The following is a 27,768-nucleotide window of genomic DNA, read 5'->3' as shown; positions in this document are numbered from 1 at the left end:
GATGCAAGTATGTGTAATCAGACATAATTGGGAATAAAAATCATAAAATGTTATAGTCTCAGGTCTGTAAATCAGGGCTCTAGTACAGCTCAATACTGTAAAACTGTCTCTGTCCTACAAAAAGAAATTGAAGGAGCTACCTATTGCCCCTTTTCCCACAACTCCCTACTCAGTGTTGTTTAGTACGTGCGGTTCTACTCGCCTTTTTGGCTTTTCCATTAGTGACAGTTACCGCTGAACCGTTACTATTTCTTAGTATCTAGTTGGATGCATTTCCAACCGTGCTGAGTCGCACTGAAAATGCAACATCAGAAGACTGTTAATCAATGATTGGGTAGGGGTAGTACCAGCATATTTTAATAAGTAATAACTTCAATCATTAAATAATTGTATACTGGGCTTATTGTGAATATGACCACTACAGCAAGCTAGCATTGGGTAGTGTTAGCTTACCCTCACAGATCATTTAGCTTGAACCGCTTTATGGCTTTCCTTGCTCTCCTGTACTTATCCAGAGTGCTTCATCTAGCCGCCTACAGCCTTCTCTGGCTCTTCTTTCACTACAAGTCTGACAAAAAGTATACATCACGCTGCAGGTCCCCATTGTTGTTGTGTTGTGAGCAGCAGTCAAGACTATTGTTGTGTTTTTTTGTCACATAAAAATCCCATCATGTTATTTTTTGGACTGTGGGGCCAGCTTATTATTGACAATCTCGCCCACATGGATATTGTACTCAATTATAAAGGAAAACGAACCAGTCCATGTAGAGTAGAACTGACAAGATAAACGACGCTGAGTAAGGACTAATAAAAAAGGGGCATATATGTACTCAGTTTTTCATCCTATAGATTTTAGGACAGGTTCAGATCTCATCTGTTTAGCTGTGTTGTTTTCCAAGTTGTAGCCACTAAAGCAGCTTCTTACTACCATTAACATTTTACTCTTTATCAGAGAAAGTACTCCTGGATCAGCACTTTTGTTATGTGTGTGTCCATTCTGTCTTCTCAAACCTCGGTCATGGGAAACTTTGTTCACACCGAGCCTGATTGTAGTTCTGCTGGATGTCTCTTCCTGTTAAAAGAAGTTAGTCCTTTCCCCTGTTGCCACATGCCTGCTCAGGAAGAGGAATTATTGCAAAGTCAGTGACTGATGCAAACTGCTGGGCTTCTTTTGATATATTTTTTTCCAACAGGTCTACAAACTAAATTTGAATGCATGAATTCCAGATTCTGATCACTTCCATGGCTGTAGGTGTTTAAAGTTTGGTGTGGAAATACTTCACTGGTCTGCACAGAGTTCTAACCTCAACCTTCTGGAACACCTTTGGGATAAATTAGAGTGGAGGCTGCAGTTCTGGTTTTCTAATTCAACTATGAACACACCCCTAAACCTTGTGGAAGATCTTTCAGGAATAGTTAAAAGTTGCAATTGCTGGAAACGGTGGGTCCATCAACAAATTGGACCATATATTATGAAAGTACATTTAAAAGTAGACAGACATTTACCTTTGGCAATATAAGTGTATGTAGTAAATTGGTGCTATATAAAAAAAATTTACTGAATCATTAAGATATTACTTACAAGTTTCTTGAATGTGGCATGAATTGTCTGCTTTTCCCTCATGTTTCCATTGTAGAAGGCAATCTCTTCACTAACAAGGAAAAATAAATGTAAATCAAGTGTCCTTCACACACAAGCAATGAGAACCTTGGCAATGTTGTGAAAACTTATTTTGCAGTTTCACACATTTTACAGCAGACCATTGATTGGTGTCCCACAGAAGGCAAGTTGACAAGCATCTAACCCCAGCAGAGTTGCTACCATTCTCACCTGTTTGTGATGAGGCGAGAGTTTACATAGCGGTACTCTCCCTCATAACGCTGCTCAGTCACTGTCATCTTTCCTGTGGGCCTTCTCAGTCTGGTCAGAAACAGGCCTGAGATCAGCAGGTAAGCCATCATGATGGCCGGGCCCTATTTATGGAAGGGGGTAAATAATTTATTATTGAAGGGGCAATAATCGTCAGAATCATCTTGAATCATCAGAATTCCTGACGATCCAATGACGATTGTGAATGGAAAGATGGTTTGAAATTAGAGCTGTAGTCACATCATCAACATCACCGTGTGTTTACCGGCTCAATGTGGGAGAAGGCAGTATAAAGTAAAGAAGCTATCAATTGGCTACAGATCTGTTTGACGTAAAAGCAAACTTCAGTGGGTCAATCACATATGTCTGTGAGGCTGTAATGTGAGTTTTGAATATACACGTACGACCTGATCTTCAAATATTCTAAACGAGCGCTAAATTACTTGTGCAAAATAAATTGCACATACAATAAGTGGGAGTGTTGCGGGTTATCTACAATCACGTGCCCAATGGTCAATGGGTTCAAAAGCAGTTTGGACCACCCTATTTAAATAAAGAAATTGCATGTGCTACTGGCCATCACCTTGGAGAGTGTCGGAGAACAGAGCAGCTGTATAAGAAAGATGAACTTTGAAGCCATGGAGTTGGAGGTAATAATAATAATAATAATTATAATAAGTATTTCAAAGTGCTACAAAACAATATTAAAAACATGAGAATACAAAAAGCTACAGTTAAACCATGAGATGTCAATTATAAAACCTAGAAAAGCTGTCTGTCAGACTTACATTGAAATACAGCTCTAAACAGATATATTTACCTCCGCCAACTGTTGGCAACCCCCCTACTACTCTGTGATAGCTTTCAGCAATCTTTCTGTGACACGTGATTGGAATTGAGAGTTATGACTTGCTTGACCCAAACATTGCAAACCTAGGTAGCCCCATAATAATTTAATACGACATGAATGTGCTTCATATAGAGCCGTAACAGAACATTGAGGGAGTGAAAAAAATGTAATAATCTATCTTGCACATAAGGAGCACAGGACAAATCTTTTTTAATTTATTTTTCCTTCAAAGTTCCTTTTGGCTCCATGAAGGGTTTCTGGTCTCTGGTGGCTGTTGATGTTCAGTTTTGTTTGTTAAATAACATGGCACAACATATTTGCATGCCAGTTTGTACCTGTCTGTCAAACGTGCTAAAAACAACTGTTTGATAAATCACATTGAGGTGGTAAGGTATTATATATGCATATCCCCCATCTCACAAATTTAACTTTGTCTTCTTCTTAGTTAAATAAAATATGAAGAAAAACAAAAGGACAAAGGCTCAACTACAATTTATATAAATAACTTCAAATACATAAATAGAAACAGATAAATTGGACACAGTGGTCTGCAAAACTGGTGGCTTAGCAAGAGTGTAAATCTGCTTACCTGAGCACCAATGGCACTGGTCAGCTTGACGATATACAGAACTATATCTAACAGAGGCTGAAGGAGAAACACAGAAAGCAATAAATGACATTTCAGGATTTTCTTAATTAAAACAAATTCCTATAAATTCAATCATTTACACCGAGCTTGTTGGAATGGTCATGAACAGAGTTCCTGCTCTTTTACTGGGATAGTTGTGGGTGCTTTCAGCAACATGAAGAGGGTTGCCAGGTAAGGATATGTACATAAACACTCATGCATGGAATACAGTGTGCTTTATAAGTGATTGGCATGTACATGAACATATCTTGATAAAAAGTGTTTAAAATGTGCATGTAGTACTAGTGGGTGTGGACCTCAAATCAAGATTCTTTATTTGTTTACAGTGAATCTCTACTCCAGACTGCTGGCATCATGCTACATTAGTTTTTCTAAGATGGCCATATAACTAAACATTACAAAACCATACCTTGCTGAGGTTTGAGTAAAGATCCACCACACTGTTGCAGAATTTCTCCACATCTTGGGTCAATAACTGGTCTGCATTGGCTATCCGGTTGTCCAAGTTTCCCATTTTGTAATAAGTGAAACCTCTGAAGAGGCAGAGAACAGTGAAGTAAATATCAGCATCAGCAGACATCCTGAGCATATGCTTCTAAATGAGATTACACTCAATTTAATAGAATCCTCCTTTCTTCTCCAAATCACACAATAGATGTTTAGTTTTTTTCTAAAACAGTAAGTCAAACTTAGAAAAGATGTTGAAATTTCTTATTTACCTTAATTATTCATCAAATACTTTTAGTTTCTTGCTGACCAAATAAAAACACAATCATTACTTCACAAATTTCAGGTAATGCTAGCCAGATTTATGGGGTCAGAGAGTGGTCAGAATATAAGTGTATATACGTAGATGTGTAAAGGTAAATCGACATCTGCGCATAAAGACAATTTATACAGCTCCATATACTGTATATGTTGTCAGTCAGTTATTTTCTACCGCTTAGTCCATAGTGGGTCACAGGGGAGCTGGTGCCCATCTCCAGCAGCCTATGGGCGGGAGGCGGGGTACACCCTGGACAGGTCCCAGTCCATCGCAAGGCAACACACAAACAACCACGCACACACTCATTCATACACCTAAGAGCAATTTAGAGAGACCAATTAACCTAACAGGCGTGTCTTTGGACTGTGGGAGGAAGCCGGAGTACCCGGTGAGAACCCACGCATGCACGGGGAGAACATGCAAACTCCATGCAGAAAGACCCCTGGCCTGGAATCGAACCCAGGATTTTCTTGCTGCAAGGCAACAGTGCTACCAACTGTGCCACCGTGCAGCTCTGTATATGTTGCTCTATTGTATTTTCAAAGGCTTAACATATTGGACAGTTGGATTGTTTGGCTACTAATCGGAATCAGAATCAGTTAAAATGCCAAGTTTGTACAAACAAGAAAGTTGACTCCAGTACACTTCGCTCTCAATAATAAAGAATACCTTTTTTATGTACATATATACACAATTGAATTTACAATGGAATATAATGTGAATACGAATAATAGTAAAATGAAAAATTTGGGAGGGCCAATCTGCCCTCCAATTTTGCCTTGCCAAGGTGAGCTTTGCTAATTCGGTGCGTTTTATAGTCCCATAGAAATGGAACGATTATAGAATCAAGTTTCTTAAAAAATTTATTGGGTAAAAAGATGGGAATATTTTGAAACAGATAAATGATCTGAGGGAGGAAAGACATTTTTATTGCATTGATCCTTCCCACCAGGGAAATGTTATTTTGCAGCTTCACCACAAGGGGGGTGAAATTAGCTTCATAAAGTGATTTAAAATCCTTAGTAATCTCTATTCCAAGGTAGGTGAACTTATTATTAGCAATTTTAAATGGCATACTTTCCAAGATCGAAGAGTCCTTGAGCTTAATTGGCATCAGTACACTTTTAGACCAGTTGATCCTATAACCCGAAAACCTGCCAAACTGAGAGATTGTATCTAGGAGCGTTGGTATAGTAAACTGAAGGTTGGTTATAAACAATAGGATATCATCCGCATATAAGGAAATTTTATTTACAGTCCCTTTAGTAATGTATCCCTGTATAAGAGGGTTGGTACAAATTGATTGTGCGAGGGGTTCTAGTGCCAAGGCAAAAATTAAGGGTGACAGCGAGCAACCCTGTCTGGTGCCCCTATGTAATTGAAATGCAGGAGATAGTGTCTTATTAGTGACAATTCTAGCACAAGGTTTATGATAAAGGATTTTTAACCATTTTTCAAAGTTTTCACCAAGATCATATTTTCACAGGGTTGCAAAAAGGTAGGGCCATTCTATTTGGTCAAAGGCCTTTTCCGCATCGAGGGAAAGGACAGCCAAATAAGAAGTTTCCCCCCTCTGAGAGTATATCACATTATAAAGACGTCGCAAATTAAAGAAAGAATGTCTGTTTGGTATAAAACCGGTCTGATCAGGAAGAATTAATTTATCCATTAACAAAGTCAACCTATTAGCTAGAATTTTGGCTAGTATCTTTTGATCATAGACTGACAATGATATTGGCCTGTAATTACCTACTTCCTCAGGCTCCTTATCCTTTTTTGGTATTAGTATTATAGTGGCTTCTCTCATAGTGGGCGTTAGGATATTATCTGAGTTTGCTTGGGTGTACATATTTAACAAATAAGGTGATAAAAGGTCACTAAATTCTTTATAAAATTCCCCAGGATATCCATCAGGACCAGTCGCTTTTCCACTTTTCAGTGATTTAATAGCAACCTGAATATCTACGCATGAGAGATCTGCATTAAGAGAGCTCTTGTCTTCCTGAGTTAAAGTTTGGAGATCACAACTATCTAAGAACTTCTGTATGATTAAATCATCTTTTACAGCCTTGGAAGAGTACAATGATTCATAAAACTGTTTAAATCTATGATTAATCTCTTTGTGTAAGGTTAAGATTTCCCCATTTTCTGATTTAATTTTGTTAATTGTACGGTCACTTTCCATTTTCCTTAATTGTCTAGCCAATAATTTATTAAGTTTTTCCCCAAATTCAAAATATTTCTGTCGAGTAAAAATAAAAGCTCTAGTAATGTGATCTGACAATAATTGATTATATTTGTACCTCAGTGAAATAATTTATGAGTTTCTGTAGAGGGGTGTGTAGCATTATCCTTGTCCAAACGTCTAATTTGTTGCTCTAAATCCGTCAACTCTGCACGGTTCCTTTTCCTCCTTCCTGCTCGAAAAGACATAATGCCTCCCCTTAAATAGGCTTTCATAGTTTCCCACAGTATTAAAGGAAACGTTCCAGGAAGGTCATTCATTTCAAAGAAAAAGGTAATCTGCTCTCTATTTAAACTTACAGAATTCTGACTCCTTCAACAGTTGTGGTTCTAATTTTCATGTTCTTTCAGTTTGGTCCAAATTATCTAAGTGTAACTCTAGAGAAAGGGGGGCATGGTCCGAAATTGCTATATTGTGATATTTTACTTCACTAGTATAGGGTACTAACTTTGCATCCATCATTAAGTAATCAATTCATGTGTATACATTATGAACATTTGAGTGAAATGAATAGGCTCTCCCCTGTGGATTAAAAATCCTCCAGCTATCGAACAAATTTGAATTATTTAGGTATTCCTTAAGGAAAATACTAGCATTAGAGGCCGGTGCTCTAGGTGTTGACGAGCGGTCTAAGTATGGATCTAAAATAAGATTCAGGTCCCCTCTAATGATTAGATTAGTCTGCGAAATGTCAGGTATTTAGGCCAAAACATGTTTGTAAAAAAGTGGAGAATCTACATTGGGGCCATATACAGGTCCTTCTCAAAATATTAGCATGTTGTGATAAAGTTCATTATTTTCCATAATGTAATGATGAAAATTTAACATTCATATATTTTAGATTCATTGCACACTAACTGAAATATTTCAGGTCTTTTATTGTCTTAATACGGGTGATTTTGGCATACAGCTCATGAAAACCCAAAATTCCTATCTCACAAAATTAGCATATCATTAAAAGGGTAAACCTAATCATCTGAATCAACGAGTTAACTCTAAACACCTGCAAAAGATTCCTGAGGCCTTTAAAACTCCCAGCATGGTTCATCACTCAAAACCCCAATCATGGGTAAGACTACCGGCATGACTGCTGTCCAGAAGGCCACTATTGACACCCTCAAGCAAGAGGGTAAGACACAGAAAGAAATTTCAGAACAAATAGGCTGTTCCCAGAGTGCTGTATCAAGGCACCTCGGTGGGAAGTCTGTGGGAAGGAAAAAGTGTGGCAGAAAACGCTGCACAACGAGAAGAGGTGACCGGACCCTGAAGAAGATTGTGGAGAAGGGACGATTCCAGACCTTGGGGGACCTGCGGAAGCAGTGGACTGAGTCTGTAGTAGAAACATCCAGAGCCACCGTGCACAGGCGTGTGCAGGAAATGGGCTACAGGTGCCGCATTCCCCAGGTCAAGCCACTTTTGAAACAGAAACAGCGGCGGAAGCGCCTGACCTGGGCTACACAGAAGCAGCACTGGACTGTTGCTCAGTGGTTCAAAGTACTTTTTTCGGATGAAAGCAAATTCTGCATGTCATTCGGAAATCAAGGTGCCAGAGTCTGGAGGAAGACTGGGGAGAAGGAAATGCCAAAATGCCAGAAGTCCAGTGTCAAGTACCCACAGTCAGTGATGGTCTGGGGTGCCGTGTCAGCTGCTGGTGTTGGTCCACTGTGTTTTATCAAGGGCAGGGTCAATGCAGCTAGCTATCAGGAGATTTTGGAGCACTTCATGCTTCCATCTGCTGAAAAGCTTTATGGAGATGAAGATTTCATTTTTCAGCACAACCTGGCACCTGCTCACAGTGCCGAAACCACTGGTAAATGGTTTACTGACCATGGTATCACTGTGCTCAATTGGCCTGCCAACTCTCCTGACCTGAACCCCATAGAGAATCTGTGGGATATTGTGAAGAGAACGTTGAGAGACTCAAGACCCAACACTCTGGATGAGCTAAAGGCCGCTATCGAAGCATCCTGGGCCTCCATAAGACCTCAGCAGTGCCACAGGCTGATTGCCTCCATGCCACGCAGCATTGAAGCAGTCATTTCTGCCAAAGGATTCCCGACCACGTACTGAGTGCATAACTGTACCTGATTATTTGAAGGTTGACGTTTTTTGTATTAAAAACACTTTTCTTTTTTTGGTCGGATGAAATATGCTAATTTTGTGAGATAGGAATTTTGGGTTTTCCTGAGCTGTATGCCAAAATCATCCGTATTAAGACAATAAAAGACCTGAAGTCTTTTATTGTTAGTGTGCAATAAATCTAAACTAGAAAATTTCGGAAGAAATTTAGACGGGGCCTGCCTCTTGATGCGTGCTTCTCGGACCGCAGCTTGCTATTTAAAATTCATTGTCTATGCTATTATCAGTTTAAAAAAATTACTAGTAACTCTGGAAGACTGAGGCTTTTATTTTGAAAGTTTCAGTAAGCCTTATTTTAAAAGGGCCATTTCCAACACTTGATGAGCTTCAAAAATAGTGTAAAGGCCAGTCCTTCAATGAATCTATAGTTTAAAATGTAAGGGCTTTTATTTTGTAGAACATGTTTTGTCTTATTTTGAAAATCAAGCATGGTTGTCCTTTCAGGTCTGGGTTATTTCTATTAGTTATATAGAACATGCTTGCTATTCTAAAACCAATGTGTATGTTATTATAAGCTTTAAATAATCATTAGTAAGCATGGAGGGTTGATGAAAGAAATTGCCCTTTAGGGTTAATCACTGTTGTCTGGGTGTTGGAACAGCAGTACATGCTGTTTAAGTATCCCACAGAACATGGCCGCCATGTAGTTGCCTCCTATGAAGATGGTCAAAGGGTTAGGGGTTGGGTCAGGTTTAAGCCATAGAAATGAATGAAAATCAATGAAAGTCAATGCAAAGTCCTCAGAAAGATAGTAATCCATGCATACATGTGTGGGTGTGTGTCTGTGTGTGGGTGTGTATGTGTGAGTGTGTGTCTGTGTGTGAGACACAGAAAGGCAGAAAGAAAGACAGAATCACATCCAGACATATACAGTAGGAGATACACAGAGCTATAAATAGAACAGTGAAGAATGAATCAGCCAATCAGCAAAGAGCGTCAGTATAACTTGACACCTGCTGTTTCTCACTGACGCAGCACCTCATTCTGTGTCTCCCCTGGCCTGGCTTTATAACATGGAGGCGCATGCTCCCGAACGACTGGCCATAACTCGGAAACCGTAGGGGCGATCGATGTCATTCTTGGACCGTTTTTATCAGAACGGACAGGGGAACATTAATATTCATCCTTTATTTTTGAAAATATAATAATAAAGGCACAACACTGGATGAAAAGAGAGGGAAAATGGAGAAAAAGACAAAAATGCCTGAACATGCTCCCGAACAAAGTCTAATATCTCGGAAAACGTACATGGTATTTGAAATTTTTTTAAACTGTGGGCGACAGCTATCCCTCGTCCCCAATCATGGAGATTTTCATAGCTCTATGTCATTCACAGTATAAAATAGGAGGATGGAAATAAATGGTGTCACTCATGGATTACTGGTCAAACTCTCATTGAAAATACATGGGAGGCCTACAGAATTCCTGAGTCTTGGCGATCGAGGGGGTTTTGACAGAAATCTATGAAACCTAGAACAATTTTAAAGTTATTGTGTGAAAGCAGAGGCCCGGCCCTACAAACTGACCGCAAATTGTGACTTTAGAGCGAAATTTGTGGCCGTGAGTGCCAGTTAAAAATAATTTTTCCTGAAAAAATCCCCTCTTTCTACACTCTAGTAACTGCCATCTCCAGTTAGAGTGTGATTTTGTTGCAAACTTGGTGTCGCTTGAAGTCTAATTTTAGAGAAACCGTAGCAGTTATCAACAAACCGTTTTCATTTCTGAAGAGCCGGCGGATTTTTCTACAAACTGAAAGTCAAACTGTGTTTCTAGGTGAAAGTATGGCGATACAGTAGAGCCTCAAAAACAGTGAATTTTGAGGATTCCTCCGCCCCTGACTCCATTCATTCCTATGGGGATTTTTGGGGGCGGTTTTTCGTTAATTATGTCGCCATGGTAACTCGAAACGCCAATAAAAGTAATAGCACACCTCCCGGGACCGAGCCGGACATTTTGATATATATATTGTGGGGGTGCACGCTGCGGTTCGGGCCACATTAATCTGGACGGAAGAAAAATAAGAGTCCAGTTTAGAGGTGAATAGTAATAGGTGCCTCCATGCAATGCATTCAATGCCTCCTATGCATTGCTATGGCAGGCCCCAAATATATGAATGTTAAATTTTCATCATTACATTATGGAAAATAATGAACTTTATCACAATATGCTAATATTTTGAGAAGGACCTGTATATTAACCAGAGTTATAGGAATTGAGTACAATTCTCCAACTAATATTAAATATCTGCCTTCCCTGTCGGATATGGTTGATGGTTGATTTATGGGTAAAAGGTGTACCTTTCTTGAATAAAATTGCCATGCCTCTAGCTCTCACCGCACAAGTAGAATGGTAAGTCTGCCCTGTCCACCTGCATCTCAGTTTTATGTGCTCATTCTTATTAAGGTGGATTTCCTGAAGGAAAATTACATCACTGGACAATGTCTTTAGGTGTGCTAATATCTTACCCCTCTTAACAGGATTATTCAAACCTTTAACATTCCATGTGACCAACGTAACCTGTCCGCCCTTCTTTGTTTGCGTTATATTAACCTGCATAGCTCAGATTAGAATGACAAAGAATATAGAGGTCCTCATAAGTGTGAAAGAAATGATTATACATCATATATAAGTCCCAGCCCACCCATTCAAACAAAATGCTTACTGTCTTGCATATACTAAGAAGAACCTGCAAAGTAAGGCGCGACCCCCTCTAAGGAAGTTATAAAGAAAAAGCTAAACAGAAAACTTAAATTAAGAGTAACCCTCACACAACAAAGCCACATTAACCTACTCAACTAACAACTTCCCTTACTATTAACTCCTAATTAGACGTTGAAAAGGGCTCTGCAAAATGTAGAATTCAAGCACCAAACTAACATCTGAGCAACTGAAAAGAAATGGTCTGAAAAACATGTGTCAGGTTACCCAAGCTACCTATTTATAAATATCAGACCACTCCAGATTGTCAGCAAAATTTAAGGCAGCTAATTATGTAACCAAAATGAAGATTTTAAACATTATATAAACTTAGCTGGTTAAACATCACAGGACAGTCCAACATTGGGTACTACCGGAATCCAGCCACCCCACATCCGCATCAGGTGTCCGCCCCGGGGTCACCCGTGCCGCTTCCACCTGTACCAAAGTGGAGCTCTGCGAACCTCCGGGCTTCTTTCGCGTCAGTGAACATGGATTCTGTTCCTCCGAAAGTCACTCTCAGCTTTGCAGGATATAAAAGTCCATACCGAACTCCCGGCTTGTCCCGAAGAAGTGCTCAGACACGTTAAATGCAGCTCTGCGTTTCGCAATCTCGCGGGTAAAGTCAGGAAAGATGTGGATCTTCTCCCCGCGGTAGGTGAGGTCTCTCTGAATCATGGCCTTCCGGAGGATCATTGTTACGTCGCGGTAATAATGGTGTCTCGCCACCAATGTCCGAGGAGGTCCTGTGTCGTCTGGGTGCCTTTGTAGAACTCTACGAGCGCGGTCCACCAGCGGTAAGTCATCCACAGTCAGTACGTCTTTCAGGAGCTGCAAGATGAATCCGTTCAATTCTACGCCTTTCTCTGCCCCTTCTCTTAACATTGTAATCCGTACATTTTGTCGTCTCGACCTTCCTTCAAGATCCATGTATTTTTCTGTTAGCTGATTCGTTTCTGTGCGTAGACGTTTTATCTCCGACTGTAGCGCTGTTTTGGCATCTGCTGACTGAGTGGCTGCTCATTCTAGTTCAGCAATGGATGCGCCATGTTGGTCGTTGGACGTTCTCAGCACGTGAATTGTATTTTGAGTCTCGGTCTTGAGGGTGAGGAGTTCTCCTCTGATAGTGGCGGACACCTCTTCGATGCGAGTATCTATTGTCTGACAAATTTCGAACTTGGTGACTTGTAGTTCTGTGCGGAGAGAGTTTATAGCCTCTAGGATGGTAGCATTAGCCATCGGAAGGCCACCCTCAGGCGAGTCTGGGGCGGCTGGGCCCGGATCTTTCGCTTTCTTGTCCTTGTTGAAGGTGTGCATCCTCAAACTTGCTTTCATCATGTCCTGGTGCAGTTAAATGAAGTCTAAACTGCCCTCTCTCCCAACGTACCATAGAACTGTCCAAATATCAAGTTAGTGCCAGAAATATCTCTAAATCTGCAGGAGATCTAGGGAAACGCTGCCTACTTCTCCATAGCTCACTAGCGCCCCCCTATAACATACCTTTTAGACAGCCATCATACCTCATGGAAGTCTACATCCTCTTCAAACATGTTTGTTTAATGTCAACCTCAAAAAGGTTCAACTACATTTTTAATGACTAATATCAGCAAATTGGGACTTTCAGAGGCTTTTCATCAGAATGAAGGGTTTAGACTTCACATGTACAGTGAACAAACCTGAAATATATGCAACTGACTATATGTGCAACTGATAATCGCTGCATCCCAAAGCCTAAATGATGGAATCAAAACTACTTAAAACAAATTACATTAAAATGTGCTGAACTTACTGCAGGTACTGGTCATACAGCTTCTTTGTGAGCCTTTCACGGAACCTCAGCTTTAGCTCATTTAGGCCCAACTTGAGGAAGTTGTTCACCAAAGCTATCTGTAATGAGCCAATCACACATCATTAGGCTAGGCATCATTATTTGTATAGTTCCATTCACTCACTAGGTAATTAAAGTGCTTTACAGGAAAACCAAAGGAACCAAGATAAGGACACAATAAATACATCAAATCAAAAATACTCAAAATTTAGGCAACAGATAGAAAGTTATATAGTTATTTTAAGTTGTATAAAATTTAAAACAAATAAAACTTTGACCTTTATAGGTAAGTTCCAATATACAATGTTTTCAGTCCTGACATAAAGGAATCAAACCATTTCTGAACATCTCAGGTTTTCAGGGAGTTTGTTCCCGAGCTAAAGAGCATATAAACTAAATGCTGCCTTAAAATGAAACCAGAACTTCCTACAGTAAGTAGGAAGGTTCTGGGAACACTGATAAGCAGGTCTCTGAGGACCAGAGGGGTCCTACAGTAAGTAGGAATATACAGAAACACAAACTACAGAGAATCTACAGAGAATTATATCTATCTTTAATGGCCCAAAAAGTAAATAAAACAAACTTACAATTGGCATGAATTTGATAAAGCTGAACAAGAAGATCTTGAAGTCTTTTGTCGAGCGTCCGATGATGGCACTGGAAATTAGAACATGCACAGAGATAAGCAAATATTACCTGCAGAAGGAGAAAGGCAATACTTTGACTGTTTTTATGGAAAATCCAAGAATTTTTAAGAATTTGTTCCTAACATGTTTTTAAAATCTGCTAAATAAAAATAGAACAATGTGCATAAATTATTTTACTTGGAAAAGTGTCTCTTTCTTGGTTTAGTTCTTTCCCTGTTATATTGAACCAGCTTCTGAAAGGTGACACAAAATTCTCTTTGGTTTCTACCAAAGGAACACCTATACCATAGCTAGAATAAATATTATTTTGGTTTTTGGAGATAAACCAAAATGAAAACACACACAGACATTCTGGCACATGAAGACAATTTTTCTTTCATAATTCAACCATTTCCATCCATTTTTATTATAATATTATATAATACTATTTTTATTATAATATTATATAATACTATAATATTACAATATTGAACAAATACAGGTCCTTCTCAAAATATTAGCATATTGGGATAAAGTTAATTATTTTCCATAATGTCATGATGAAAATTTAACATTCATATATTTTAGATTCATTGCACACTAACTGAAACATTTCAGGTCTTTTATTGTCTTAATACGGATGATTGTGGCATACAGCTCATGAAAACCCAAAATTCCTATCTCACAAAATTAGCATATCATTAAAAGGGTCTCTAAACGAGCTATGAACCTAATCATCTGAATCAACGAGTTAACTCTAAACACCTGCAAAAGATTCCCGAGGCCTTTAAAACTCCCAGCCTGGTTCATCACTCAAAACCCCAATCATGGGTAAGACTGCCGACCTGACTGCTGTCCAGAAGGCCACTATTGACACCCTCAAGCAAGAGGGTAAGACACAGAAAGACATTTCTGAATGAATAGGCTGTTCCCAGAGTGCTGTATCAAGGCACCTCAGTGGGAAGTCTGTGGGAAGGAAAAAGAGTGGCAGAAAACGCTGCACAACGAGAAGAGGTGACCGGACCCTGAGGAAGATTGTGGAGAAGGGCCGATTCCAGACCTTGGGGGACCTGCGGAAGCAGTGGACTGAGTCTGGAGTAGAAACATCCAGAGCCACCGTGCACAGGCGTGTGCAGGAAATGGGCTACAGGTGCCGCATTCCCCAGGTCAAGCCACTTTGGAACCAAAAACAGCGGCAGAAGCGCCTGACCTGGGCTACAGAGAAGCAGCACTGGACTGTTGCTCAGTGGTCCAAAGTACTTTTTTCAGATGAAAGCAAATTCTGCATGTCATTCGGAAATCAAGGTGCCAGAGTCTGGAGGAAGACTGGGGAGAAGGAAATGCCAAAATGCCAGAAGTCCAGTGTCAAGTACCCACAGTCAGTGATGGTCTGGGGTGCCGTGTCAGCTGCTGGTGTTGGCCCACTGTGTTTTATCAAGGGCAGGGTCAATGCAGCTAGCTATCAGGAGATTTTGGAGCACTTCATGCTTCCATCTGCTGAAAAGCTTTATGGAGATGAAGATTTCATTTTTCAGCACGACCTGGCACCTGCTCACAGTGCCAAAACCACTGGTAAATGGTTTACTGACCATGGTATCACTGTGCTCAATTGGCCTGCCAACTCTCCTGACCTGAACCCCATAGAGAATCTGTGGGATATTGTGAAGAGAACGTTGAGAGACTCAAGACCCAACACTCTGGATGAGCTAAAGGCCGCTATTGAAGCATCCTGGGCCTCCATAAGACCTCAGCAGTGCCACAGGCTGATTGCCTCCATTCCACGCCGCATTGAAGCAGTCATTTCTGCCAAAGGATTCCCGACCAAGTATTGAGTGCATAACTGTACATGATTATTTGAAGGTTGACGTTTTTTGTATTAAAAACACTTTTCTTTTATTGGGCGGATGAAATATGCTAATTTTGTGAGATAGGAATTTTGGGTTTTCATGAGCTGTATGCCACAATCATCCGTATTAAGACAATAAAAGACCTGAATTATTTAAGTTAGTGTGCAATGAATCTAAAATATATGAATGTTAAATTTTCATCATTACATTATGGAAAATAATGAACTTTATCACAATATGCTAATATTTTGAGAAGGACCTGTACACAAACATGTGTCTCTGTCTATCATCCCCCCCCACCCCATGCTGCTGGCGCTGGCTTTGTCCAGATGACAGTTGGTTTGTGAAAGCAGTTGTATGATGGCATCTTCAACTCCACAGCGATAAGCAAACTGAAGGGGGTCCTCATAGTTCATTGTTTACTCAGGTGGGCCGACAGGACCAAAGGACCTAAGGATCTACGACATTCATGATGTGGGATGTCAGGGCAACAGGTCTATAGTCATTGAGGACTGATAGGTGAGTGTTTGTACCGTAACAATAAAGAAGGTCTTCCACAACTCTGGAACCCAATTGATGTAGTACCAACACGAAGTTATATTCTTTGATTTAATATTTAATATGCAGTACAGACCAAAGGTTTGGACACACCTTCTCATTCAAAGAGTTGTCTTTATTTTCATGACTATGAATATTGTAGCTTCACACTGAAGGCATCTAAACTATGAATTAACACATGTGGAATTATATACTGAACAAAAAAGTGTGAAACAACTGAAAATATGTCTTATATTCTAGGTTCTTCAAAGTAGCCACCTTTTGCTTTGATTACTGCTACGCACACTCTGGACATTCTGTTGATGAGCTTCAAGAGGTAGTCACCTGAAATGGTTTTCACTTCACAGGTGTGCTCTGTCAGGTTTAATTAGTGGTATTTCAAGCCTTATAAATGGGGTTGGGACCATCAGTTGTGTTGTGCAGGAGGTGGATACAGTACACAGCTGATAGTCCTACTGAATAGACTGTTAGAATTTGTATTATCCCAAGAAAAAAGCAGCTGAGTAAAGAAAAACGAGTGGACATCATTACTTTAAGAAATGAAAGTCAGTCAGTCTGAACAATTGGGAAAACTTTGAAAGTGTCCCCAAGTGCAGTCGCAAAAATCATCAAGCGCTACAAAGAAACTGGCTCACATGAGGACCGCCCCGGGAAAGGAAGACCAAGAGTCACCTCTGCTGCGGTTGATAAGTTCATCCGAGTCACCAGCCTCAGAAATCGCAGGTTAACAGCAGCTCAGATTAGAGAACAGGTAAATGCCACACAGAGTTCTAGCTGCAGACACATCTCTAGAACAACTGTTAAGAGGAGACTGTGTGGATCAGGCCTTCATGGTAAAATAGCTGCTAGGAAACCACTGCTGAGGACAGGCAACAAGCAGAAGAGACTTGTTTGGGCTAAAGAACACAAGGAATGGTCATTAGACCAGTGGAAATCTGTGCTTAGGTCTGATGAGTCCAAGTTTGAGATCTTTGGTTCCAACCACCGTGTCTTTGTGCGGCGCAGAAGAAGTGAACAGATGGACTCTACATGCCTGGTTCCCATCGTGAAGCATGGAGGAGGAGGTGTGATGGTGTGGGGGTGCTTTTCTGGTGACACTGTTGGGGATTTATTCAAAATTGAAGGCATACTGAACCAGCATGGCTACCACAGCATCATGCAGCGGCATGCTATTCCATCCAGTTTGCGTTTAGTTGGACCATCATTTATTTTTCAACAGGACAATGACCCCAAACACACCTTCAGGCTGTGTATGGGCTATTTGACCAAGGAGAGTGATGGGGTGCTGTGCCAGATGACCTGGCCACCACAGTCACCGGACCTGAACCCAATCGAGATGGTTTGGGGTGAGCTGGGTGAAGGCAAAAGGGCCAACAAGTGCTAAGCATCTCTGGGAACTCCTTCAAGACCATTTCAGGTGACTACCTCTTGAAGCTCATCAACAGAATGCCAAGAGTGTGCATAGCAGTAATCAAAGCAAAAGCTGGCTACTTTGAAGAACCTAGAATATAAGACATATTTTCAGTTGTTTCACACTTTTTTGTTCAGTATATAATTCCACATGTGTTAATTCATAGGTTTGATGCCTTCAGTGTGAAGCTACAATATTCAGTCATGAAAATAAAGAAAACTCTTTGAATGAGAAGGTGTGTCCAAACTTTTGGTGTGTACTGTACATTTCATTATTGTTAGCTTCCTGGCACAGTAATTTGGACAGCATGCGTTGTTTCAAAATGTGCCTTTAGATACATTTAAGTTGAGACATGACGTGTCTCTGTCAATACCGCCACGCAGTTTTAGTCTCAGAGGTTATTGTTATAATACATAAATAAATAAATAAATAAATAAATAGCAGTAGGAATATGTGTTTATTCTGAGAAGTAAAGGTTAACCACAGTAAACCTTGTATAAATACTGTGGGGTATAGTTGGGTGGTAAGAGACGAACTTATTACATGCCAAGGGTCTCATTATACAGCATACTTCTGAGACCGTGAGCTGGAAACAACCAGTTAAACTGGAAAACACCAAGCTTGAAGACACGCTGACCTTTCAATCATGGTACCGTTTTGGATCATCCACACATCACAATAAGTCCTGGTCACCAACATGGTGGCAATGAGGAGAAGGTAAGCGGTCTGTGGTGAAGAAAAAGGGAAACAGTGAGTGTTCACATGGACAGGTTAAAAAAATCCTTTATCTTCCTGACCTTGGCTCATGTAAGATCTACCTTAGCTTTCAGATAAGCACGGTAGCTATGAAGCTAAGGTTTTTGTGTCAAAGGGCTTTGCTATCTTTACAGCCACGGGACATCATGGTAATTCTTATCAAGTCCAATTCTTTGTTGGTAATTCTGCACAGTTCTTATTATTTTACGTATATTTTATCTTTTTGTGTTGTTATTGTATCCAGGTAAAAAGCATCTCATATATGATTTAAAAAACAAACAACTGATTTCTAAGTGGAAGTAGTTAAACACATAAGAGAAAACATAGCAACAGGAATTACATCAATGCCAGGGCCAATAAACAAGGGAACTTTTCTCTCGTTCTCCTTTAGAAAATAAAAAAAAAAGATAAAGATCTACAATTTACTTCCACAGTCAACTAACATCTCCAGTGGAGGACCTAGTTTAGAATATACCGAGTTTAAATTATAACACTCAAAGATCATATGCCACTGAAACACAGGTCATTTTCGAAGATTGGTTTATGAACAGAAAAGCCTTATCAATACCTCCTTATTTTAAGTACAGTTACAACTGGGGTAACAACAACTGACAACACCTGGTGTTATAGATAGGAGACAAATGGCTATTTGTCTCGAAAGGTCTGCAGTAAAAAAAATTGTATTACACTATATCTGAATATATTTGGCTAATCTCGCTAATTTAGATGAAACATACCTCCATGCAGAAAACCCGTGGCACCATAATATGAAGAATTCGAAGTATTCTGAAAAAGAAAATCTTATCCACAGCTGCTTTGTCTTTTTTTCCATCTTTCTACATTAAAAGACATAAGAAAGGATATTCAATGAGCAAATAATTTTATACCATTCATACAACAGCTGGCAGAAACATGGGTGGCTATGCTGGAGGCTACACGGTTTCCGTTTGTTGCGAGTAAAAATCACAGAAATTACATAAAACTGCTTTACCAGCTGAACATTTTGGCTTTGTTGGATTTCTTTAAGGACTTCACTGATGACTCTTTAACTCGGTTTCAACATTCCTGTGTTACATCCGGCAGATCAGCTCTGTAGGACAGAGAACTTATAATGCACATTTTCCCGGTTTTCACCACAAGCTTCCAGTCTGACTGGGATCTGGGCTGTTTACTGGTCATGTCATTAGACTGATCTGAGTTTTTTGAAGAAAGGTTTAAATGTTCTTTCCTCAGTGGCAATATTATCCCTAAAAATGTTTCACCGCCATCAAACATGCTTAGGATTGATGAGAAGAGTAACATAGTAATGTCCACGTGTTCTTGCTGTAGTTGTAAGACTACAACTTTGTATTTTATGTGGGTCGCACCACATGCTCAGTGCAGATTAATTCAGTCAGTCATTGTCTACCGCTTATTCTATAGTGGGTCGCAGGGCAGCTGATGCCTATCTCCAGCAGTCTATGGGCGAGAGGCGGGGTACACCCTGGACAGGTCGCCAGTCCATCGCAGGGCAACACACAAACAACCATGCACACACTCATTCATACACCTAAGGGCAATTTAGAGTGATCAATTAACCTAACAGGCATGTCTTTGGACTGTGGGAGGAAGCCGGAGTACCCGGTGAGAACCCACGCATGCACGGGGAGAACATGCAAACTCCATGCAGAAAGACCCCCGGCCGGGAATCAAACCCAGGACCTTCTTGCTGCAAGGCAACAGTGCTACCAACTGCGCCACCGTGCAGCCCAGATCAGATTAATTCAATTCGGTTTTATTTACATAGCGCCAATTCACATCACATATTGTCTCAAGGCACTTCACAAAGGGTTTGGAATGGTGTTCGGTTGTTGGGGAGGTTAGCTTAAACTACTGAGTGTTAGAGTTTGGCCATTTTAGAATGGGCTATGTGTAGGGGTACTAAGTAAAAATAATAAACTGATAAAGTTTGTCCATCTAAAGCCCACTGGTGGCCATTGTTATACTAAAAACCACAAGGATTGGGGGATGGATAAAGGATCCATCACTGACTTCAATCAGCCAATTATCCACCCTTGCATGACAGCTATTTGCCGCTTTCAGCAGATGTCTTCAAGTTCACCCACAAACACAAACTGCTGTTCTGCCTATTTGTTTTTAAACAACTGACTGAGCAGTAATACATCAATTTACCAGGGGAACACTGCTAAAGCTTACCTCTGTAGTCACTAGAAGTTGGGAGGATCCTTTGAGACTAGGAAGAAGAAAGAAAAAAAAACACCATAATAAATTACACAATTTTCCTGACAACATTAATGGGAACCATTATTACTGAGTTAGAATAGAGTAAATAAGGTAACATTGCAAAGAAAGGCAACACTTTCTAACCCATCTACTGCATCATCTTAACAAGCTAGTGTCTTCATTTAAGTTTGAAGAACAAGAAAGCAGAGTCGCTCCCAGGCTGTGTTTGGTTAGGGGGAGGGGATTGTGTGGACCAAACTGAGGATACTGTTGATGGTGGGCGCATCCTGGCCACCTCTCTGGGGGTTTTCCAGGTACGTTCCACTAAGAGAAAACTCCTTTTTACCCAGAAAACCCTTATAAGACTCATATACAGGGGTTGGACAATGAAACTGAAACACCTGTCATTTTAGTGTGGGAGGTTTCATGGCTAAATTAGACCAGCCTGGTAGCCAGTCTTCATTGATTGCACATTGCACCAGTAAGAGCAGAGTGTGAAGGTTCAATTAGCAGGGTAAGAGCACAGTTTTGCTCAAAATATTGAAATGCACACAACATTATAGGTGACATACCCAAGTTCAAAAGAGGACAAATTGTTGGTGCACGTCTTGCTGGCGCATCTGTGACCAAGACAGCAAGTCTTTGTGATGTATCAAGAGCCACGGTATCCAGGGTAATGTCAGCATACCACCAAGAAGGGCAAACCACATCCAACAGGATTAACTGTGGATGCAAGAGGAAGCTGTCTGAAAGGGATGTTCGGGTGCTAACCCGGATTGTATCCAAAAAATATAAAACCACGGCTTCACAAATCACGGCAAAATTAAATGTGCACCTCAACTCTCCTGTTTCCACCAGAACTGTCCGTCGGGAGCTCCACAGGGTCAATATACACGGCCAGGCTGCTATCGCCAAACCTTTGGTCAGTCATGCCAATGCCAAACGTTGGTTTCAATGGTGCAAGGAGCGCAAATCTTGGGCTGTGGACAATGTGAAACATGTATCGTTCTCTGATGAGTCCACCTTTACGGTTTTCCCCACATCCGGGAGAGTTACTGTGTGGAGAAGCCCCAAAGAAGCGTACCACCCAGACTGTTGCATGCCCAGAGTGAAGCATGGGGGTGGATCATTGATGGTTTGGGCTGCCATATCATGGCGTTTCCTTGGCCCAATACTTGTGCTAGATGGGCACAAGCAGAAGGACAACCGAACCATTCTTGAGGACCATGTGCATCCAAAGGTTCAAACATTGTATCCTGAAGGCGGTGCCGTGTATCAGGATGACAATGCACCAATACACACAGCAAGACTGGTGAAAGATTGGTCTGATGAACATGAAGGTGAAGTTGAACATCTCCCATGGCCTGCACAGTCACCAGATCTAAATATTATTGAGCCACTTTGGCGTGTTTTGGAGGAGCGGGTCAGGAAACGTTTTCCTCCACCAGTATCACGTAGTGACCTGGCCACTATCCTGCAAGAAGAATGGCTTAAAATCCCTTTGACCACTGTGCAGGACTTGTATATGTCATTCCCAAGACGAATTGACGCTGTATTGGCCACAAAAGGAGGCCCTGCACCATACTAATAAATTATTGTGGTCTAAAACCAGGTGTTTCAGTTTCATTGTCCAACCCCTGTAGTCCCTCACTGGACTACCCCTGGCAACCCCTGGCAAAAATTATGGAATCACCAGTCTCTGAGGATGTTCCTTCAGTTGTTGAATTTTGTAGAAAAAAAACAGACCACACACATGACAAAAAACTGAAGGCATTTCAAATGGCAACTTTTTGGCTTTAAGAAATACTAAAAGAAATCACAAAAAATAATTGTGGTAGCCAGTAACAGTTACATTTTTAGAACAAGCACAGGGAATAAATTATGGAATCACTCAATTTTGAGGAAAAAAATATGGAATCACCCTGCAAATTGTCATAATTGTCATTAGTTAGAGTGTTATTTTGTTTGTTTTTCATGATTCCATATTTTCTTCCAGTGACCTGGTTTTATCCTTTTTAAACAGCTTAGCTGTACTAGCATGACATATAAGACAAGTCTGACCTAATCTAATAGCATTCCATGACATTCATGCTTTTGACATATATCTGTAAAGAAGCCCTTTTACTGTTTTTTTTGGCTCATATTGTGGAATTTACACATTTATATTTCAGCAGAAGGAGTGGTCTATCACCTGACTACTGATAGAGCCCCCTTTAGAAACCCATACTTTTTGAGTTGGCTCTCTAAATTTGCCAAATAACCCACTGGGTTATTTGCGTATACTTAAAGGTAAGGTTGTTTCAGCTCTTTGGGTGTGTCAACTCTCCATCAAAGCATACCACAGTTTCTGAAAACAGCTGAGGTCTGGATTTTGAAAAGGGTATTCCAAAACATTCAGACTTTTGCCAGTTAAACTTTCTCAACTTTCTCAATTTAACTCCATCAGTCATTCAGTTCAGACCAATTTTCAAAGCTTTACTAAAAGAAAGAACATGTAGGTTTCAAATTTGATGCAACTGCTCGGGAAACAAAATAATGTACATTGTGGAGTTAATGTCACAGAAAAAGACAGAATAAGTGAGACCTTGCAGAAAGAAGGCACATTTGAAATTTTACCAATGGAAGGCTTACCTGAACATAAAGTTCCTGGGGAAAAAAACCTAACATTTTTATAAGAAAATGTACGTTTTGTCAAACCTACAATGCTTTGGTTATACCTGATCAGAGAACAAAATAAACAGGCAGCTGCGCCGTAACCTCAGTTCTCCTACAGCATTAACATCAGCAGCTAAACCAAACCAGCTCAAATCAAACACTGCTAAAGTACAACTGAACATGAAATCTGGCTACATGTTTATACCCAGCAATAAAAGATACGTTTTAACTTCATGTCTAAGTGGGATCTCAGTCACCAACCTACCAATGAAAGCTTCACTGAAACACCTAGTTTAGTTTGACTTCTAAATGATCACTGTTCAATAAAATGCTAACAGTTTAATGGCCCAGATTGTTTATTGCTGGGTTGTGGGTCAGATTAGAACCTGCACAGAAAGATTCCTGCTTCCATAGAGCAGGCTGAATTGAGGAATGTCTCAGCAGTCTGTCGCTGTCTCAACAGTTCTGCTAGAATGAGCAATCTGATAAAGAACCACTGACCTGAGTTCTTTGCGCGTTTGACGTCTGTGTTTTAACAGGTACAGAAGCAGCAAGCCACCGCCTGCTAAGCATGAGTTTTTTGCTGTTAAATGTTTACTGAAAGCCGCCATGTTTGCGACACTGCGACCGGTTTGGTTCGTTAACTCCGTCACTGAGTAGTACTATGACCTGACTGCCCTGACGGAGGAGCGCATGCGCATTGACTACGTCTTCTTTTTTTCTCGGATGGCACACATTGCTCTGATGGCGCATAGCTCCATCTACAGCACTGTGGTAGTGTGTGTAGCATAATGAAATCGGATTAGTTCTTTGTTTATTTTTTAATATTTGTTTGTTTTTGTTGGCATTTAATTCCTTTCTCTTCATTTTTTGCTTCTCTGCTGTTGGAATAAATGTTTTTTTGTTAAATTTATATATTTTTTGTTACAAGTACCCTGTTCCTTTATGGTTTGGAAATACAGCACCATATTGCCACAATTATTTTTGACTTCACATATTCCTTCCATTGAGAAACAATAACATTTTACTGCACCAGTTTAAAAATTAACTCCTATACTAGTAAAATTTGCATTTCCTGCGAAAATGCAGTGTGAATGCTGAAAGCTGAATTTTTAAGCTGAAAGCTGGCAGAAACAAAACGAAATTGACTATAGATAATCTGCTGAAATTTTATAAATACGAAGAAAACAGAAATACAAAACTCCTGTTGAAAGCTGCCAGAAAGTGGCTAAGGTTGTCAGCGAATATTACGGAACCTAATTGTTACCATATTTCAAATGAAAAAGCATTTCAGAAAATGCTTTTTCATTTAAAGAATGTGGCTGCATTATTTGACCCATAAATAAAATTAGTAATCAATTATCCTATTTGCATTTGCATTTTCTTCTTCAAGACTGCTCATTCCTTCACTAAATGAAAATGAAAAAGACATTTGAGATTTATATTTCAAAATGCCATAATCAAAAAGAAAACAAAGCAGACATTGCTTTTTCGTTTTTGTGGTCTGCCCGCAAAGTACTATGGAAGCAAATCGTTACCATATTTCAACTGAAAATGCTTTTTCATTTTAAGAATGTGACTGCATTGTTTGACCCATAAATAAAATTAGTAATCAATAATCCTATTTGCATTTGCATTTTCTTCTTCAAGACTTCTCATTCCTTCACAAAATTTAAATGAAAATGAAAAAAACATTTGAGATTTATTTTTCAAAATATGCCCCAGCAAATAGATACCAAAATTAAATTTGAAATGTAAAATTTGAAAATGAAAAAGCATTTCCAGAAATGCTTTTTCATTTTAAGAATGTGGCTGCATTGTTTGACTCATAAATGAAATTAGTAATCAATCATCCTATTTGCATTTTAACTTTCTTCTTCAAGACTGCTCATTCTTTCACTTAATTAAAAAGAAAAAGACATTGCTTTTTCGTTTTTGTGGTCTGCCTGCAAAGTACTGCCCAGAACTCGAAAACAAAAAAGCATTCCGAGCGGCGGGCGCAGAAGAGTGACGTCAGCAGCCGCTTTTCCTCAGCTCCATGCTGACCGAGCTACCCATCTTGTTCGGTAGGGGGCGCTGTGCACGTCTGCATTGCATTACATTGCAAACGTGCCGAGAAATTGATTGAATTGCAGCAGGGCTGAGCTCAATTTGTGGCAGTGGCAGGGAGAACTGCCAGCTCTGCTGCCACCGGAACTGCCTCAGTCTGCCGGAGCAGACTTTAATAATACCTTTTATCATTTTGTCATAAAAAAGGTTTGTTTAGGAGTACCAAATCTTCCTTTGAAAATTTAAAAATTTCTAAATTATTGACTTTTCTACACTGTTACACCTACTCCATGAATTTATGTGGACATATAATCTCCAGGGTTGTTCAGCGATCCCTGCTGATACCTACGGTCCAGACATTTTTTGGATACCTTTTATCGTTTCCTCGTGAAATACAGGTCCTTCTCAAAATATTAGCATATTGTGATAAAGTTCATTATTTTCCATAATGTCATGATGAAAATTTAACATTCATATACAGGTCCTTCTCAAAATATTAGCATATTGTGATAAAGTTCATTATTTTCCATAATGTAATGATGAAAATTTAACATTCATACATTTTAGATTAATGGCACACTAACTGAAATATTTCAGGTCTTTTATTGTCTTAATACGGATGATTTTGGCATACATGAAAACCCAAAATTCCTATCTCACAAAATTAGCATATCATTAAAAGGGTCTCTAAACGAGCTATGAACCTAATCATCTGAATCAACGAGTTAACTCTAAACACCTGCAAAAGATTCCTGAGGCCTTTAAAACTCCCAGCCTGGTTCATCACTCAAAACCCCAATCATGGGTAAGACTGCCGACCTGACTGCTGTCCAGAAGGCCACTATTGACACCCTCAAGCAAGAGGGTAAGACACAGAAAGAAATTTCTGAACGAATAGGCTGTTCCCAGAGTGCTGTATCAAGGCACCTCGGTGGGAAGTCTGTGGGAAGGAAAAAGTGTGGCAGAAAAAGCTGCACAACGAGAAGAGGTGACCGGACCCTGAGGAAGATTGTGGAGAAGGGCCGATTCCAGACCTTGGGGGACCTGCGGAAGCAGTGGACTGAGTCTGGAGTAGAAACATCCAGAGCCACCGTGCACAGGCGTGTGCAGGAAATGGGCTACAGGTGCCACATTCCCCAGTTCAAGCCACTTTTGAACCAGAAACAGCGGCAGAAGCGCCTGACCTGGGCTACAGAGAAGCAACACTGGACTGTTGCTCAGTGGTCCAAAGTACTTTTTTCGGATGAAAGCAAATTCTGCCTGTCATTCGGAAATCAAGGTGCCAGAGTCTGGAGGAAGACTGGGGAGTAGGAAATGCCAAAATGCCAGAAGTCCAGTGTCAAGTACCCACAGTCAGTGATGGTCTGGGGTGCCGTGTCAGCTGCTGGTGTTGGTCCACTGTGTTTTATCAAGGGCAGGGTCAATGCAGCTAGCTATCAGGAGATTTTGGAGTACTTCATGCTTCCATCTGCTGAAAAGCTTTATGGAGATGAAGATTTCATTTTTCAGCATGACCTGGCACCTGCTCACAGTGTCAAAACCACTGGTAAATGGTTTACTGACCAAGGTATCACTGTGCTCAATTGGCCTGCCAACTCTCCTGACCTGAACTCCATAGAGAATCTGTGGGATATTGTGAAGAGAACGTTGAGAGACTCAAGACCCAACACTCTGGATGAGCTAAAGGCCGCTATTGAAGCATCCTGGGCCTCCATAAGACCTCAGCAGTGCCACAGGCTGATTGCCTCCATTCCACGCCGCATTGAAGCAGTCATTTCTGCCAAAGGATTCCCGACCAAGTATTGAGTGCATAACTGTACCTGATTATTTGAAGGTTGACATTTTTTGTATTAAAAACACTTTTCTTTTATTGGTCGGATGAAATATGCTAATTTTGTGAGATAGGAATTTTGGGTTTTCATGAGCTGTATGCCAAAATCATCCGTATTAAGACAATAAAAGACCTGAAATATTTCAGTTAGTGTGCAAAGAATCTAAAATATATGAATGTTAAATTTTCATCATGACATTATGGAAAATAATGAACTTTATCACAATATGCTAATATTTTGAGAAGGACCTGTAGGTTCGTGAGAGCTGCCACGGGAACTGCCACAGTCTGCCGGAGCTGCCACAGCCTACCGCACTGCCAGAGTCTGCCGGAGCTGGCACAGCCTGCCGCAGGGTGGCAGGGGATTCCGCGAGGATGCCAGAAGGTGCCAGACCGGCCGTAAAAGCTTGCCAATGCGGTTGCCGTTGTTTTTGTGGAAGCTAATGCTGATTATGGGCAAACGTGATGTCATTGTTGTTATAGCCTGTTACCTTTAAATAATGTCACTATTGATTATTATTTAATAAACAGGTTTAGACCCATAACATAAGGTGATTGTATTTACTTGACATGGAAAATAAATAGCACTATGTGTATGTGTGACGTGTTGAAAGGATGACGAAGATTTATCGCACAAACAGCCGGTTTATTATAGAGCACGAGCGGCTATTCTAAATTGTCACTCACACAAAATTATAAATAAATACTTAAAAACGCTGGATGTCCCAGGCCATAAGGCTGCAGAGGGTGCCACGGGGTGCCAGAGGT

The 27,768-nt window shown here is 40.3% G+C and overlaps 1 protein-coding gene across 1 annotated transcript in view; it reads right to left on the bottom strand.

Moving 5' to 3' along the window:
• Positions 1 to 23,798, bottom strand: part of LOC124858209 (ATP-binding cassette sub-family D member 3-like) — a 68,107-nt gene extending 44,309 nt beyond the window's left edge. Inside the window, exons 1-10 of the mRNA XM_047350121.1 lie at positions 23,622 to 23,798; positions 20,439 to 20,475; positions 18,980 to 19,078; positions 18,124 to 18,212; positions 13,632 to 13,701; positions 13,006 to 13,103; positions 3,779 to 3,902; positions 3,310 to 3,366; positions 1,832 to 1,974; positions 1,583 to 1,652 (exon numbers count right to left, since the gene is read on the bottom strand). Of these exons, the coding sequence (XP_047206077.1) occupies positions 1,583 to 1,652; positions 1,832 to 1,974; positions 3,310 to 3,366; positions 3,779 to 3,902; positions 13,006 to 13,103; positions 13,632 to 13,701; positions 18,124 to 18,212; positions 18,980 to 19,078; positions 20,439 to 20,475; positions 23,622 to 23,731 (897 nt within the window). The 5' untranslated portion in view covers positions 23,732 to 23,798. The remainder of the gene's footprint in view (positions 1 to 1,582; positions 1,653 to 1,831; positions 1,975 to 3,309; positions 3,367 to 3,778; positions 3,903 to 13,005; positions 13,104 to 13,631; positions 13,702 to 18,123; positions 18,213 to 18,979; positions 19,079 to 20,438; positions 20,476 to 23,621) is intronic.
• Positions 23,799 to 27,768: the final 3,970 nt, after the last annotated feature.

The sequence above is a fragment of the Girardinichthys multiradiatus genome, chromosome 21 (genome assembly GCF_021462225.1).
Source record: "Girardinichthys multiradiatus isolate DD_20200921_A chromosome 21, DD_fGirMul_XY1, whole genome shotgun sequence".
NCBI lineage: Eukaryota > Metazoa > Chordata > Actinopteri > Cyprinodontiformes > Goodeidae > Girardinichthys > Girardinichthys multiradiatus.
This window is presented reverse-complemented; position numbering and strand designations above follow the sequence as displayed.